This window comes from the organism of the source record quoted next, unplaced genomic scaffold (assembly GCF_019419815.1).
Source record: "Pyrus x bretschneideri cultivar Hongxiangsu unplaced genomic scaffold, Pyrus_bretschneideri_v1 Contig19, whole genome shotgun sequence".
Taxonomy (NCBI): Eukaryota; Viridiplantae; Streptophyta; class Magnoliopsida; order Rosales; family Rosaceae; genus Pyrus; species Pyrus x bretschneideri.
Window position 1 is genome coordinate 6541306 of NW_025999490.1, and position 16893 is coordinate 6558198.

A 16893-nucleotide genomic window follows, 5' to 3' on the forward strand; every position below is an offset into this window, starting at 1 on the left:
CGTTAATGATGAACCTGGATTATCACACCAACCAGCTAATGTGTAAACTAAGATATAATATCGAAGTGTTTATAACTTAGTTAATTAAAAACATTTATTTTGACATCAGAGATTATGAGTTCGGTTCTCCTTCCTTCGCCATTGTTGCTTTGCCTTGTTTGTCTTCAAAAATGTAGCCATCAGCAATAAGCATGAATTTTATCAAAGCCTGAAACTTTGTATCTCCTTCAAAATTATCTTTTCGACTTTCAATTTAGTTTTACGTCTTTATAATCTTAACTTTTGTTAGATAAACTAACTTTTCATCAAATTGAGAGTTACTTTTGACTATTTAAGCAGCACTGTATTAGAGATTAAAAGGTATGAATTTTTCTCCTCCCTAATTAATATAATAATTTTGAATCATGTCATACTAAATTTTAAAGTTTAGAAGCTAAGTAACTAAATTAAAGTCGAAAAGTGTTGCGAGTGTAGAGGGACACTACCAAAATTTTCCAAGTTAGCAATGTAAAAACAACTTTGTCCAAAAAAAAGCAAATTAAAGTCAAGAATAAAAGGCATGATGCATCTATGATTCGATGGTTAACCTAACGTGATTTCCATGATGACTCCAACCGTCCAATTGTGGAACAAATGAAGATGATATAGTATAAATTTACTATTTCATCCTATATATAGTAAGAATTACAAATGCAAGACATGTATTGTTTTTTTAGTCAGCCTGTCGTATTATGATTTAAACGCATGTTGTGAAGTCTGTTAAGATTTAGATCAAAAATTAAAAATTTTGTCAACTTCTCATTAATTATTTGCACGTGCTAACAATTATTGGAAAATTTTGTTTTAACCTGTGCTCACGTATTAACAATTAACAGAGAGTTAATGAAATAAAATTATTATTAGCACTCTAAAAATATCATTCTACACTCTTCAGAAATGTATTTTTCTTTCTAATTATGAAAAATTTATAATACCAAATGAAATTTTTAGAATACTAATAACAATTCTCTAATGAAAAACGTAAATAGCAACCGACTTTACTACAAGTATTTAAATCTTAATTATCTTAGCACATAAGCTATCTTCTGTGAACCCATCAGAACGGGACTAATAATCCAATTGGCCCTTTTTGAATTCTGTCGCAACAATATTTTCTCCTCTTTCGTCCTTCTTCTAACCAAACCGACGCATTCTTTCAGAAGCTTTCAACTTTCACACACTCTGCTTACCCACCTAAACAAAAACACCAGAAAGATGATTCAGCTGCTGTTCGTAGTGATTCTATCAGAAATGGTTATGATACTGGCGTTTCTGTTCAAGACCCCCTTCAGGAAGCTGGTGATTTTGGGGCTGGATCAGATCAAGCGCGGCCGCGGCCCCGTCGTGGTGAAGACGGTGGCGGCGACGGTGTTTGTGGTGGTGATGACCAACGTTTACAGCATAGTTAAGATCAGGGCGAGCCGGATCGACAAAGCTGCTGTTCTTAGTCCCACCGATCAGGTCCTCATGATCAAGCACCTTCTCGACGCCACTCTCATGGGTAATTTTCAATTTTATGATTTTTTTAAAATTTTTGTTGTGGGTTAATTTCTAGAACTCAATTGCTATCTGGGTAATTCTTGGTTTTTGGTTTTAGACTTCTAGTGACATAGTCTCTGATACTTAGATTTTAGTGTGGAATTCTTGAATGTGCAAGTTTTTTTTGTTCTTGTTAATGTTTTGTTGTTTTGTGAGTTGTGATTGAAATGTGGTTTCTTTAATTTGGGAATGATATTGGGTGATAAGAGATTGTGACTTTTTGCATTTCTATACTCAAATCACTGTTTCATTGATGACACGAACTTGTAAGAGAAAGTAACTTACTAGGTTTTCTGGATCTTAATTTGTTGTTTCTGAGAACCTGTTTTTGAGAACTCAAATTCGAGGCATTATGGTGTTATAGTGACCTGATTCTGAGTTCAGTGGTTTTCAGATTAGTTATATACACAGTCCGTCAAAAATTGTGTATGCTCATTGCTCACAAGTAGTTTCATATTCCCCAATACTGCCACATAATCTGGTCGAAATATATCACTTAATTTGAATGCTCTATGTTACGGTTGTTGAGGAACATTTTGTAATTCGAGATGTAATTTTCAGAGCTACTGGTGAATTTTGTGTCTTGTTCACCTTGTTGCCGACTATGGTTAATCTCCGAAATGTGCCTACTGCCTACTTACCACCATACAGCCCTTAGAAGCAAGAAACTGGGATATTTTTTCATTTAATTAAGTTGGAGGCTTAATACTAATTTAATTTGTTAAGGAAAATTATAGGTCCTTCTATCAGGAAATAGTATTGATATTGTAGACAGCAATTTGGTGATATCAGCTGCACTATTGTTCGTATAGGTTGTATCAGCATAGAATTTGTTTGCTGCTAGAGTCCTGGATTCCTTAGTCTTTCTTAAGTGCATTTTTCGGTTTTCATTAGGTCATCAGTAGTTAGATATATTAAATAAAACCAGTGAAGAAATATGTGCTTTGTTTGTACAGTAGCTAATCTTCATGGAGTTTGAATTATTTTTTGTTCACTCCTTTTTGATCTCCTTCCCATCCTTTTGATGAGGATGAAATGAGAAGCAACCAGTCTGATCATGTCCTACATATTCGATTAATTTTCAAGCAGTTTCTCATGCTCCTTCTCCCCTTTTGACAATATGTGTAGTAGCTTGTGTTTGCTGACAATAAAAGATAATCACCTAGTCGGGTTAGCCTTAATAACGCATGTTATGATTATATTGGTACAATTTCTGTTTACCAGATGTTTATTTCAGCAGGGTGTTTCATGTTTCATGACTTCCTGTTGCTCTCTGATAGTGACAAAGTCTTTGTTAGTCATCGACTCATTTGTGTCTCCCATTTGCAGGATGCTCCCTATTTCTTGCTCTTATGATAGACAGACTACACCACTACATTAGAGAACTTCGTATACGCAGAAAGAGTATGGAAGCCCTTAAGAAACAGAACAGAGGATCTGAGGATGGAAAATCTAGCATTTTGGATCAGATGAAAGTTTCGGAGAATGAGATGGCTACGTTGCGGACTAGACTCAAACAGCTAGAATCAGAAATCGAGACAAAGACAAAGGATGTTCATACTGCAGAGTCCAACGTCCTTGCTCTAAGAAAACAATCGGAAGGGTTTCTTCTCGAGTATGACCGCTTACTTGAAGAAAACCAAAAGTTAAAGAATCAGTTGAAGTCATTGGACTGGAGAGTGTCACGTTTAGGTAGCAAGAAAGATTCATAAGGGATTTTGCCCACTTTTGAGATTTTTAATTTGTTATGAAATTCCATAGAAGTTTTTTTGTGAGTGTTTTGAGATGGGTTTATTTATTACATTTAATTTGTCATTTATCTAATTATGGGGAGAGAGAGAGGCTTACCACTTTGTATGGTTGATGTAACTAAAAATTGAGTGTTGAAGTAGAATGGATCAATTATTCCATTTTGTCTTGATAAACTTTGTAGGCCTGTCCAAATCTATCACCGTTATTGTTTCAAACTTAACCACCTATTATTAGGTGTTGAGTTTTATTACAAAAACACTTAAAGGGCTTCCCGCAAGAAATAACAGTTATGTGTTTCTTACATGAAGCAATAGAGTGATTTTTTTAAGATTTACTTTTTATTTTACTAAAGATTGATTCTAAAAAAAGTTCATTAAAAGCATTTTCAGACGAGCTATTTTGTTTTATAATTGATTACACTCAGAAGTAGACGGGTTTATTGTGTGACTTGAATTGAAGAAGAAAATGTTTGGACTCGTAGCGATTTCCTTTGCCACGGTTGATTTAACCATTACCTTTGTGTTTTGGCTACTAGTACTGTTGATGGGCACAAAAAAAAAAAAAAAGGGGCTTCGGCTAGGGAAAAGAAAAGGAATGAAAAGTCCAATACACCAGTGTTTTAGCTCCTAGGAAAAAAGGGAAACAAATCAAACCAGTCAAGAGCTGGATTAGTTCTTGACACACATTCCGGATTCTGCTTGGAATTTAAATGAGAACGGAATGAAAAATCGAAAAGAGGAAGTAAAATCCCTTAGGTGTAATTTATTTTTTTGTTATCAATAAAATTACCCTCGTATCATCGAGGTTTCCCAAAAAAAAAGAAAAAATCCCTTACTTCCATGGGATTCCAAACCAACTTACCCAAAAGCCTAAGGATCATAACCATACACACACACACACACACACACACACGTATAAATATACAGGCCCTTTATGATTATATATATACGCTCTACATGTCTGCACTATTTGTACAAGGAAAGTTAATAAACCACCAGACCCATCTAACGAGCTTAACCCTCTCATCTTTGTTGAAGCTTTCTGGGGATATCAGTCATGGAGCTTTTAACTCTCACTAGCATGTTCGGCTTGAAATTTGCAAAGGGCATGCTCCAGTTTCTCTTCTTCGTGCACTACGTTGCGATGATCCAAACACCTTTCGAGCGCATTGTCAGTTACTACTGCCTGCTCCTCGACTTCATTCTCATCGGTAATCTTCGTTTTGTTTTTCATACGTATAAAGTATATACCATGACATAAAAGGTGCCCCATTAGAAGTCTATTTAAGCTCCGTACCTGATCTGCACAATATATGGAAGTCTTTAAAAGTTGAGTACATAATTTAAATTTCAAGGCTGGATCTATCTAATTTGTTTTTGCTATATATTAACACGTTTGAGTTGCTCATCTACAGGGTTGTTCCTAGTCCTTGATTTCGTCTTGCACCGAGTATGCGAGGATGTCAAAAACTTTCATAGACAAACGAAATTGATGGGGGAACTGCGCAACAGATTTGAAGAAAACAATAAACGCTTGCTCGAGGAGAAAGAAAACCAATTGCAATCGTTGAGCACAAAGCTCGACGAAGTTCAATCCGAGCTCGAGACCAAAACAATAGATGTTTCTGATCTAAGAAACGCATTGAGGGTTGCAGAAAACAAACGTCTACACAAGTTGTTGGAATCGGAAGATATGTGTGTCGAGTTTGATCGGTTGCTTGGGGAGAAAGATGACCAATTGCGATCGTTGAGAACAAGGGTCAACAACGCAGAGTTGGAGCGCGACATCAAGGAAAACGACACTAATGTTGCACAAGCTCATGTTCTTGTTCTAAACAAGTTGCTCGGACATGTAATTAAGGAGCAGAGCCTTCTCCGTTGGGAGAATGAGAGTTTAAAGCAGCAGTTACAGTCGTCGTCAAACGCCAAACTCAAACATGATCAATTGCTTGAAGAAAACAAGATTTTGAAAACAAAGCTCATTAGCCTCAGCCAAGTAGAATCTGAACTCGAGACCACAACCGGAAAACTGAATGATGCAGAAGTCAATTTAAGGAATTTAAGCAACGCATTCGGAGAGCTACTTGATGCGCAAGGTATTGTATTTGAGGCAAACCAAAGTTTACAAAAGGAGCTACAATCTTCGGACACAAAGCTCAAACGGCTACAACATGAGCTTGAGACAAAGACAAGAGAGATTTACGCTGCAAAGGACCGCGCGATCGTGCAAGAGAAACAATCCGAAGAGGCTTTCACTGAGTACGACCGTATGCTTGCTGATAAAGAGGACGACATGGAATCATTGAAAACAAAACTCGACCAACTACAATTTGAGCTTAATGGTGCAGAAGACGATGCTAATTTTATGAGGAATCTATTTGGACGATTACTTGATGATCAAGATGAGGTACACGAGAAAAATAGAACATTACAGAGTTGCTTGCAGGCATCATTCACTGCACTAAAAAAGCTCGAATACGAAATTGCAACAAAGACGGAGGATCTTCGTGCCGCAAACGACGAAATTGTGGCTGTGAACAAAGATTCGGATTATTTTTTCCAAGAGTATGTTCGATTACTTGACGAGAACAAGATCTTAGAAAGAAGACTGAAGTGGGAGGCTGCCAAGCACTCAGAAGGTGGTAGCGACGATTGATAAGGGAGGGATAGCAGACCAATTGAGATTTTTTTTTTTTTTTTTTTTTTTTCAGAGCTAGTTTTATTTTTCACATTTTAGTTGCTAATTTCATGGTATGTATTTTTCACATTCTAATTAGCCAATCTACGTTATCAAGTCTTCCCTTTTTCTTTCAGCTTGTGCACCCGTCTTGTACGCATAATCAGACGGCAAGGCGGGTGCCCAAGCGCAGTCTTCGGATTGTGTCTAAATACAAGAAATGTTATGTACCAAGATGGACAAGCTCAAAAGGCAATAAACTTGTTTGCTGTATTAAAAAAATGGTGAGAAAAGGTAAAACAAGAAGCATGCACAAACAACCATAACTTTTTGTTCACAAAATTAAGATTTGAATAAAATACATAATTGTTACATCTAGAGGCCATGCAAGCCTTTCTCTTAGTATGCCTAATGCTAAAGCTAGCTGCATCACAAGTCTCCAAACCCAAACCCAAGCAACTACTAGGATCCGTATTTGTATCCGGATTCGTATCTGTTGGCCTGTCGTAAATACTTTTGGTATACTGTGACGAGATATTTGCCTCATTTGGCGGCGATAAGAGGCACAGCGGCACGCGTTTGGACTGCCCCGCGAGAAGCAGAAAAATGGTGTGTGTTTGCGCTACATCTTGTTTATTAATGTTGTCACTTCTAACTGTGACCCAATTTTCTTCATCCGAAGCCCAATTGGGCATTTCTGGAGACGACGCCGCAATGCCTTCACTCAACTTTCGGATCCTCTCCTTAGCTGAATAATCCGAACCACTGCTCTCACGGGTCGGATCCCAAATCTCGTCCGATTCAAATTCCTCCTCTTCCCACAAACCACGATCCAACACGGTGGTGGGACTTAGTAAATCATTGGGTGCCTCGACCACAAATCCATGCTCCAGAAGCTCACCCGCCGACCACCTCTCCAGTGGGTCCCCAATCAAACACTTGGCGACAAAGTCCCTGCCTTGCTGCGAGAGAGAGCTTGGTATCTCCGGTGCATCGCCGGAAAACCCGATTCGGTACAGCGCCGATACCGGGTCGCAAACGTCGGACCACGGCGCCCGCCCGGTGGCCATCTCGATTATTGTGCATCCCAGAGCCCACAAGTCGGCGGCTACTCCCTGTTCCTCCCCGCGCGCCACCTCCGGCGCCATGTACAGAGGGGTCCCACCAATCTGCGAATCACAATCGGAATTCACGAGGCGAGCGCAACCCAAGTCGGCGAGCTTCACGTTGGCGCCATTTTCCGCGACCAGAATGTTCTGACACTTGACGTCGCAGTGTGCGATTTGATTGGAGTGGAGGTGTTGCAGTCCGAGTAGAATCTGCCTCGCGTAGCACCTGATCGCGGCATCGTCTAGGCACCCGCCTTGCCGTCGGATTGCGTCGGAGATTGTGCCACCAGGCGCGTATTCTAAAAACAAATTGTACAAAACGTCGCCGTTTTCGGTTGAGATGTTGTGGCCTTTGTACTGTACAATATGGGGAGAGCTCAATGTAGACAAAATTGTTTGCTCCTTTTGGAGGAATTGGGATTGTGCGAGCTTGGCTGACTTGACTGCGAAAACCTCGCCGGAGACATATGACTTGGCAATGGAGACCGTGGCGGAGGAGCCGAGGCCAATGGTTCGGCCCCTGGTCCAATCCATTTAAAGACAATAGCGGATGATTAGACGAGCAGAACTACACAGAAGATAGGAGTTACAAGTTTTGTATGTGTTAAAGTTTGTTTTGGTTGGATTGGGATTTGGGAGGTGGAATATATATGAGTGGAGAAGGTGGTGGTGGTGGTGGGTGCGGTGAGTAAAAATGTGAGGAGTAGTCTTGTGGGCGTGGTTTGGTATGCGGGGTGGCTTTAGCTTGAGGCCTGGTGAGAGAAGCTAATGCCTTTTCAAACACCTTTCTCACTCTTTCGGACCAAAGGGTGGCCGCCATCTTCTCTAATTCATCTGAGGCCTCCACGTGGCAAAAGGAGGGTGCAAACTGTTTTTGGCCCGCGGTTAGGTAAGCTTGGCGTTGGGGACGAATGGAACATGGTTAAAGTAAATTCCTTGCGTTTGGCACGTGCTTACGTAGTCCTTACGCATTGGAGTGCGAATAGAAAATGTATGGGATATTCTTGTTTGGGAGAGAGTTTTGAGTGTGGCCGAAACATTGAGTGGTACATCACGTTTCATTATATAAGTGGTCAAGGGGTGAGATACTTGTGTTAAAAAATCAAACCTAGAAAATAAAATTTCTCTTCACTTATATAATGACACGTGATGTACCATTCGTGTTCCGGACATAATGAAAATTTCTCTCCTTGTTTTGGTGGGATGTATGAGGCCTAAAGCCTAATAATGTAGAAAATGGATTGACTTGAATAGTCTCTAGTACAAGTCCCACTAAAAATAGTGAACTCATTTTTCTCCCGAGTTGGATGCATAATTTGTGCCCATTTTAGCAACAAGTTTGGCAAGTTTAGGATATGGTTTGGTAAGCGTTGAATACATAAATAAATGGTACAACTTTTTAAATTAAATGATAAAAAATGAGTACTTTTCTTGGAGAATTTCTAATACTCAAAGTATGGCCATGATAATTTGGTGGAAATATTTTGAGCTCATGTAGTATGAATGACAGTTGTTATGAAAGAAACCGCTAAATAATGACATGATAATTTGGTTTAGTAACACTTATTCTTCAATGAATTGGAAAATTTGTTGAGCACAAATATTATAAACAACAGTTGCTAGAGCAGTAAGCTAGTGACAAATATTCTAATTCTTGACTTCAAAATCAGGAATTAGGTCCGTAACTAATGGAAGTAGTTGATCCAGTTCTCATTTCTTGCTTCTTTTATATATTCTTAAGCTTCCCAATTCTTTTACTTATCTAATTCATAGTTAAATAACACATGAATGGTATTTATTTCTTTAACCCATAAGTTAAAAAAAAAAACACACACACACACACACAATAGACCAAGGAAAATGGAATTATGTAGATAAAAGAAAGGGGTATACTTGAGATGTAAAAGGCAATTAAAAGGCTTTTGTTTGCAGTGGGAAAGTGAGTGCATATTGTGCAAAGGAGCATAGGAAAGGAGGTGGACAGTTGGGACGACCAATAATTTAGTTGTAAAAGCCGCCAAACCAAAGCCCCAACTCATATTTTTACATGCATCCTCTCAGTTTCTTCGTCTCCGCACAAACCAAACCAAACACCGAACGATTTCACCAACCAGTTTGGTCTGGTCAGGCCAGTCCGGTAGAAACTTAGACCATTTCCAATCAAACGAGGGTCAAAGGGTTCGTTTTAGCCCTCTGGTCCTTCCAGATATTAATATTTTAATGAACAGTACATGACTATATTTGCCTCCATCTCCAACGGAGGGTCAAAAGGCCATAGGGCTCATTTTAGTCCTGTCACAAAAAATCATCTCCAACCGAGGATCAAAGGGCCATAAGGTCAAACATAATTTATTATTTAAATTTAATGTTGTTTCATGTTACTTAATTTAATTTAATGTTGTATAATGGCTTAGGAAGTTATAGGAAAAAAATAGAATTGTTAAAAAAAAATTAAAAAAAAATTTGAAAAAAAAAAAGGCCTACCATTCCTGTCGAATATAACAAACATGAATAATAAAAATTCTGGCCAACCCGGGGCTGGCTGGCTGGTTGAGTTGAGCCAGCCGGTTGGCCCTTTTTTGTCTAGTGGGGCCCACGAGCCCTTTGGCCTAACCCTTGGTTTGAAACGATTTTCGAGCTATTTTCGACCCTCTGACCCTCTGGACCATTCGGTTAGAAATGTTCTTAGAATCCACCTAATACGTGAGTTGAAAACTTGCACCTGCAGTTGGTTTGCAGCTCACAACGTTGTAACGTAACCTTTGGCCTTTTCTTTGCTTTGCGAACGCAAAATATGTGGTGTCAATGTGTATGCACGAATATGAATCATGATTGATGAGTGTGTTTGTTCGGTATCGTACCTTATGATTTATATCGCTTCCAAGCAACCCTATCATATTATTATTCACATGCATGCATGCCACCTACTCCTCCTTTCTTTCTTTTCTCTTCTTTGCCCTGCTCCTCCTCCTCTTTTATTTGTCAGCTTTTGGCAAAGCTTTTAGCCCCACCGTTGTGCTTCGTGAATCATGCGTGACAAAACGTTTCCCGAACTTGTGCGGCACACCTACGGTAAAAGATATTATTACTTCTTTAGTTTAGGCTTTTTTTTAGATGGGGTAATGCTAGGAAGATTAAAATTGTAAATAAAATTTTAAAAACTAAAGGACATGGAAGTTGATGATTGGTTTATTACTTAAGTGGCTTATTACGCGTTGATAAATGTGTTTATTCCTATTGTTGATACATCATTTAGTTTACAAATTTTATCTCCAAATTTTGTCTCCTTAATATTACCCTTTTAGATATGATTAGGTTCGATTTTTCTAGATTACAAACACCTATTAAGTACAAACACTTTAAAATAACACGTCAGTTGATCAAAGTCGGACGCTCCATTCTCTGTTACTTTACAGTTTAACCTCAATTTCCTGTCAACATTATAAAACATTATACCAAAAACATAAGAGGGTTAAAGTGATGCTACACAAGCTCATTGGACCAATATATATATATATGTATATATATATCACTCAATGAGCTATGAAATGATGAATGAATTTCATCATGCGAATAACTTGGCCTCAAAGCCAATGGAATGGAACTATATCAAGGATCATACACCAATTCACGTCAACACAGGCTTTTGCGTAACGTCTAAGTTTGTTCTATCCCATCACAACCTAATCTTCATCCCAAGTACAATATGTGGGGGAGAATGTCTTGAGTTCAGCTACGGGGCAGCATTCGGTGAGACCTACATGCTGAGGTCCCACCAAGAGTAGATTGCTGCCTCATAGGCCGCACACAAGTTTCTCCAAATTGGGTCCTCCACTCTCTTTTATTTTTCAAACAAATCGGTGCCTTCACTCAGCTATCGACCAAAACCAACCTATATGCCTCAGCAATGTAAAGTTTTATCATGGGCAAATTTCGTATTGTTGAAGAAAATATGGAGATTAATACTTCTGCGTAACAGCTGAAGCCCTTAATTTTGAGATATTACTAGAAAACATTGCACAATTTACTACATGCTCTCAAACTTATAACATATGATACCAGATTACAAACAGTTGTATTTACAAACACTAGGTTTACGCCGACGCCAACAGACACCACAACTGATTGCAAGTTTTAACCACTGGATCGTTTTACATACAGAGGTACATATATGAAAAGTAAACAAAGATGAGCATATGCATCAAATAATTTCAAGAAGAAGGGTCGGTCCCAAGGCCGTTCTTTATGCAGCCTCTGCAAATCCGACTCTCATATTGCCATAATCGAACACGGTGTGGTAACGACCCATGAATATATCTCCCAAGATCCTGCATTGCACAGCCGCAAAGTGAGAATCAAAGCAGGTTTTATCGTATATAAAGCACGACAAACGAGTTCAAGTGTTGACTAATGTGATAATACCAGAGAGGTCCGCGGGGACGAGGGATATCCATGCTAGTGAATCCACTTATGCACTGAGCTTGAGCACCCTCGCCGACCTTAAGTATGTACTGCTCAAACCAACGGAGAAATTAGCAGAAGCGCAAAGGTAGCTTGCACTACAACACTTTAGTCATGCAAATTTATTCTCACGAAAATTCGCCTTAAACCACAGGTAAATAGAACCCAAACACTAATTTTTCTAGTGTACTAAAAGAGAACATTAGATTCCTCATGCGCTGATCTTAAACAAGGGGGAACAAGGTAGCATTGCATAGATGGTCTTAAAAGATATGCAAGCATAGAGCTAAAGGATAAATCGGGATGTCATCGTACCTCATTTGAAGTGAGCTTAAAAACTTTACCGCCAATGGTGAAGGAAACGGGAGGCATGGAAGAAAGCTTTCCACAGTCGACTGTAGATTGTCCCGATGCGTCTGGCATTTTTTCACAAAGCTGCGGAATTATAACATCGTGGAGTCAGAAAGAGAAGTGATACGGGTTACAAATATAATCAAGTTTTGTGAATTTTCTGTACCTCATTGACGTAGTTCAAAATGCGACCTTGCGTCATATTCTGCTTAAGCTCGTTTTGCATCCAGACAACTGCCATTTCACACGCAGAGCATGAAGCATCATGAAGAATGCCGGAAGATTTGCCGTTGTTCTCATCCACCACGCTCTCAATGCCCATGCTGAACAAGCACAACGGTAAAACAATAAACTATTACCTAATGAAGGCAAGCCCAAGAACAATAAGAGCAATAAAAGGACATCTTTTGAGCTGACCTTACACTACGAGTTCCGTCAAGGTGCACACTCCAATTTGAGAACAAACCTTCTTTGGGTGGACCTGTTGGAGAAAGTACGCAAACCAAATGAATTACAATCGTCTCCACTCGTGTGCACAAGAAAAAAAAGTGCAAACTGGAATAACATATATCTTGAATGTACCTCAGCTACGAGTAAATCAAGAATGGTTCGTCCATACTGGTTAACAACCGCCTTGCATTCCTGGCTAACAACATCACTGGCTCCAATGGCTTGATTTATCTTGGTAATTGCAGTCTTTATATATGCGTATAGAGAAATTTATCGATAGGGAGATTGTCATTACTAATGCAGCTGTGCAAAACTATGCAAAAACAAACAGACGCAACGCAAACAGAAGCTGGAAGAACATAACGAGCACAAGTACTTCATTCAATCTATATACACGAAAAAAGGTCAGTAACATGTTCATATTTCTCCCTTTCTGCTTCAATCAGAACATGCATCATGCGAAGTTAAAAAATGAACCTGACCTAGCTAATCCAACAAGCTACATAAAATTATATACACAAAACATGCACCCATCAAAGGATTAATCAATACAAAAACAAAGTAACAACTAAAATTTGGATTACATACCGATGGACCTGTCAAAAGGGAAGTTCCAGAGTCTGCAATTGCGAAACAGCCACCAGCACAATATCCTGAACAGCAGAGTAGTTAAGTCAGAACAACGGGGGCAATATATACGATATTCGTATCATTGTCCCCATCCTATGAAAAATACATACGCAGGGGTGGGCGCTTTACTCTATTTCTATGTCATTTTATTGAACTACAATGCTTTAGGCATCAAGAGGGTACATACCAGTTGGTTTACCACCAATAAGAACATCACCCATGTTGAACTGCCAAGGAGAGATGCAAGTAAGAAAAGAGGAAAAACACAAAGGTAAAATATTAGAAAGGCAAAAATGAAAAGAAGGCATCAGATACTCTCACACTGGACGTAATTGTTTCACTACCAACCTGCCAATAGCCTTTCCTCGTTACCGGAACATATGTGTGCTTGCCCTTAAAGTGTTTCGGATCAACTCCGCCAAACACAATTTCACCACCTGCTTCATCTTGTGCGTTGCGATTGAGCCAAAAGGAAAACACCGGTTCCTTGATAAGACCTCGCTCAACCATGTTGTACCTGAAAGATATTCATGTGTTCCATATCAACCAATGAATGCTGAAATTATTCATTTAATGATTTCTGCAAAAAAAAAAAAAAAAAAAAAAAAAATGATCGGTGGAGATCAACGATGCAAATGCGTATTATACCACACTGGGACAGAACCTCCAACCGAAATCTCTTGAAACCCAAGTCCCAATAAGCCATCAAACTTGGCGGCCAAGAATGTGAGACCGGGTTCACTGGTTGCTTCGATGAAATCCTGATGATGTAGATGTACCACCAATAACAAGTACGGTTAAACCAAAACACTAGACTGGGAAACGGAAAAGGAGGGGAGCTCGGAAATATGATTACCTGGTTTTTAACAACGATGTCCCCGACTTTAACATTGTCATTGCTAAAGAAGCCTGAAATAGCTCCGGTACCATACTGGATGGAAGCAGAAGTCCCTGCAAGCAGTAGACAAATATTACACCATACAGCCAACACAACCAAATTGCAGCATTCACACGATTCAGAAACAATTACTGCAAAGCGTAGAAAACAAACCGTTGTTCTTGTATGTTCTCGATTGGCCCGAGTCGTACTTGGCATGGAAGAAGCATGCAAGCTGCATCCAAATGCAACAAAACCATGATCATGTTGTCTCAGGCCAAGCTTTCTAAACATCCAAAAAGTTTCAATTTTTCAAATTACAGCAAAGTGTAAATGTTCAAGCTCACCGAGAAATAACACTTGGACGATGGAACCCACAAGTTCGAGCTTCCAGTGTCGAAAATGACAGTGAAGGGTTGAGGGGGAGTGCCAATGGCAATCTCGCCATAGTACTGAGCATCCAAGTAGTTCTTTAACGAAACAATGTCGACATCCCCAGACTCAGGTTCTCCGAGTTTCGAAGGGAGACGATACTTCCTCAATCCGTTCTTGGATTCGAGCTGCGCAGCAACCCGGTCGTTAGAATCCAGTTTCACCTTTTTCAGTGCAATCCTGGACAACCCATCATTGGGTGCAGAGAATACAAGAGAAAACAACAGGCTTGTAAGGAACAGAAGTGCTTTGAAGCTGGTTCCCATGTTGGCTATAGCTCCAAAACGCAGAATCACAGAACCAAATTAAATCTTACTTTCAAACATATACAATTAAGAAATTAAAATTAGATAAAACTCAGCGATTAAATTGTTTGCAGGAGGAAGAGAGAGCCAGTGGAAAGTTGGTGTGAAGAAACTCGAAGGAACAGAGTGGCTTTAAAAACAGAGAAAAACAGAGGACCTTCTTCTGCCCGGTCACTCTTTGCGTTTACTGTGGGGCCCAGCTCAGCCCTTACCTATATTCCGTATGGAAAAGGTTCTCTTCACCTGATCCTCCTGACGAACAAATTCGAATTCTTAAAATTTGATCAAAAGATTAAAAACAATAACTCTATTAAAAATTAGAATAATTTGAGTCGTTTGATCAAATTTTAATGATCCGAATTTATTGATCAGGAGGTTCAAGTGAAAGGGATCCTGAAAGGATCCCTTCCCATTCCGTATGGTATCTAAAAAGGTAGGCCCCTACTGATTCTTTTGATGTGAGCCGTCCGATCTTTGGGATTTAAACGGTCGATACTGTGTGGAGGCACGATGGTCTCGTTCGAGGAGGGAGTTTTACAAAAATGGACGGTGATTATGGAGTTAAGAGAAAGATCAGACGGCGTGGATGACGTGGGTAGATGACGACGGGTTTAGAATTTAGATAGTGCAAGTTGAACGACGCGGGAATGTAGAATTGGAGGTTGCAACTGAACGCTCACGTGTAACATAAACCTCCTGGTTGCCTTACCATGCGACGCCTCTGTATTTAGGAAAAGATTTTTAGTGTTCTTAGAGCACAGATGCTTACGTTATATGTTATTGTACAAAGAAATAAATAATTAAGATAGAAATTTTCATCCTATTTTATAATAATATATGACGTATTGTCCAGTGTTCTGAACATTAAAATCTTTCGTATTTGGGGCCCACCATGAGCTTGGAGTGTAGTTTGCACATGAATTTTGTGTGACGATGTTCACGTTTTCCTCACACTAAATGAACTGAAATTTTACAATCAAATGCAGTTATGCACGTTTTGTTTGGATATGGAAACGAGTTGTGGATATACAACTGATAATACATGGATATCATTGTAACTAATAAAAAGTACCAAAGTATGATATCATGGATAGAACACTAGTTTGATAATAAGAAACGACATATTTCTAATACATCCCAATGAGTTTCGGCTATTGTTTATTATTACAACATAAAATTGATAATATGTCGATATCAATGCACCCAGTACAATGATATCCATTATGAATATAGTTATGGTGGTTGGGAGGGGATCAGAGGAATCAGATTATTAATTAGGGAATATTTTTGCTCACACCCTCAAGTGCTCGTGATGGTGATGCTGTCACTATTCTATCTACTACTGTTAAATGAATTTAAATTTCGAGATGTGTGTACTCAAAATACACGAATTAATTAGGATGATTCCTGCAAGCAAAGAGAATAGTCCTCTTAAAGGCAAAATAAATGATGCAAAGACAGCCTAGCCATTAGGGCATAGGTTATTGCTGAGTGCAGGAAAGAGAATAGTCCTCTCTAAGGCAAGCAAACATTGTGCCTATCACTCTCACAATATGCAAAGCTTAAAGCGGAAAGTTGGAAATTAAAGGAAGATTACTTGGAGGTCAAGTTTAATGAAGAACCGTCGTATGTCCTTTTTCGGATCCAATGAACCCTATTTTTCTTGAAGCCCATTACTTGGTTGGACTCAACAAGCTTAGGCCCTACACATCATTCGGAAATAGAATGGGAACCAATCCACACAATTCAATGGACATGGTTCACAATAGGTTACAATTATTCATTTCCAAAAGAAAACTTGAATTGTTTTATGTAAAAGCATCAGTTATGTGCTTATTTCATGAAGTATTTTAAGTACTTTTGCAAGATTTACTTGCATTTTAATTAAAGATTGATTCTAAAAATATTTTCATTGAAAACGTTTTCATGTCCTTTTAAAAGCACTTACAAACTAACTCTAGAGCTTATTAATTTTCTTCCAAATACAATTAACAAATAACAATGTACATGCAACATTTTCTAACCTTTGCTTCAATCGAGTATGGAAGTAGAGCTAGAACAGGGAATTTGGTCTCTAACCTTCGCAGTAGAGGAAACAAAATTCTTCGAATAGGCAACTTTCTGTGCATAGGATTTCTTTTTATTTTATATAGTGGATGTTAAAATTTGCAGTTCATTCTTTATTCCTACAAGGCTGCCTAAAGTAACTAATTAATTTGCAAAATGTTTTACTTCCATCATTATTTAAAATGTGTGGAAAAATAATCTATAA

General features: G+C 38.8%; 3 protein-coding genes across 3 annotated transcripts; 1 reads left to right on the plus strand and 2 right to left on the minus strand.

Moving 5' to 3' along the window:
• Positions 1–1096: 1096 nt before the first annotated feature.
• Positions 1097–3503, plus strand: LOC103949437 (B-cell receptor-associated protein 31). The gene is made up of 2 exons (XM_009360589.3): positions 1097–1540; positions 2908–3503. The coding sequence occupies exons 1-2, from the start codon at positions 1255–1257 to the stop codon at positions 3288–3290; spliced, it is 669 nt and encodes a 222-aa protein (XP_009358864.2). The 5' UTR covers positions 1097–1254; the 3' UTR covers positions 3291–3503.
• A 2604-nt stretch (positions 3504–6107) lies between these two features.
• LOC103943998 (mitogen-activated protein kinase kinase kinase 18) lies at positions 6108–8380 on the minus strand. The gene has a single exon (XM_009354390.3). It carries the CDS (start codon positions 7647–7649, stop codon positions 6252–6254), a length of 1398 nt encoding a protein of 465 aa, XP_009352665.2. The 5' UTR covers positions 7650–8380; the 3' UTR covers positions 6108–6251.
• Positions 8381–11117: 2737 nt separating this feature from the next.
• LOC103949341 (aspartic proteinase) lies at positions 11118–14738 on the minus strand. The gene is given in 14 exon segments (XM_009360481.3): positions 11118–11443; positions 11538–11626; positions 11892–12011; positions 12094–12250; positions 12345–12366; positions 12369–12408; positions 12510–12623; positions 12966–13030; positions 13195–13234; positions 13356–13524; positions 13656–13768; positions 13864–13958; positions 14059–14119; positions 14232–14738. Coding segments are annotated over 14 exon segments (1521 nt in total). The 5' UTR covers positions 14583–14738; the 3' UTR covers positions 11118–11358.
• Positions 14739–16893: the final 2155 nt, after the last annotated feature.

Coding starts and splice junctions, on each gene's coding strand:
- LOC103943998 (XM_009354390.3), bottom strand. CDS start 7,649: ATGGATTGGACCAGGGGCCGAACCATTGGCCTCGGCTCCTCCGCCACG.
- LOC103949437 (XM_009360589.3), top strand. CDS start 1,255: ATGATTCAGCTGCTGTTCGTAGTGATTCTATCAGAAATGGTTATGATA. Junction 1,541..2,907: donor TCTCGACGCCACTCTCATGG/GTAATTTTCAAT, acceptor TCCCATTTGCAG/GATGCTCCCTATTTCTTGCT.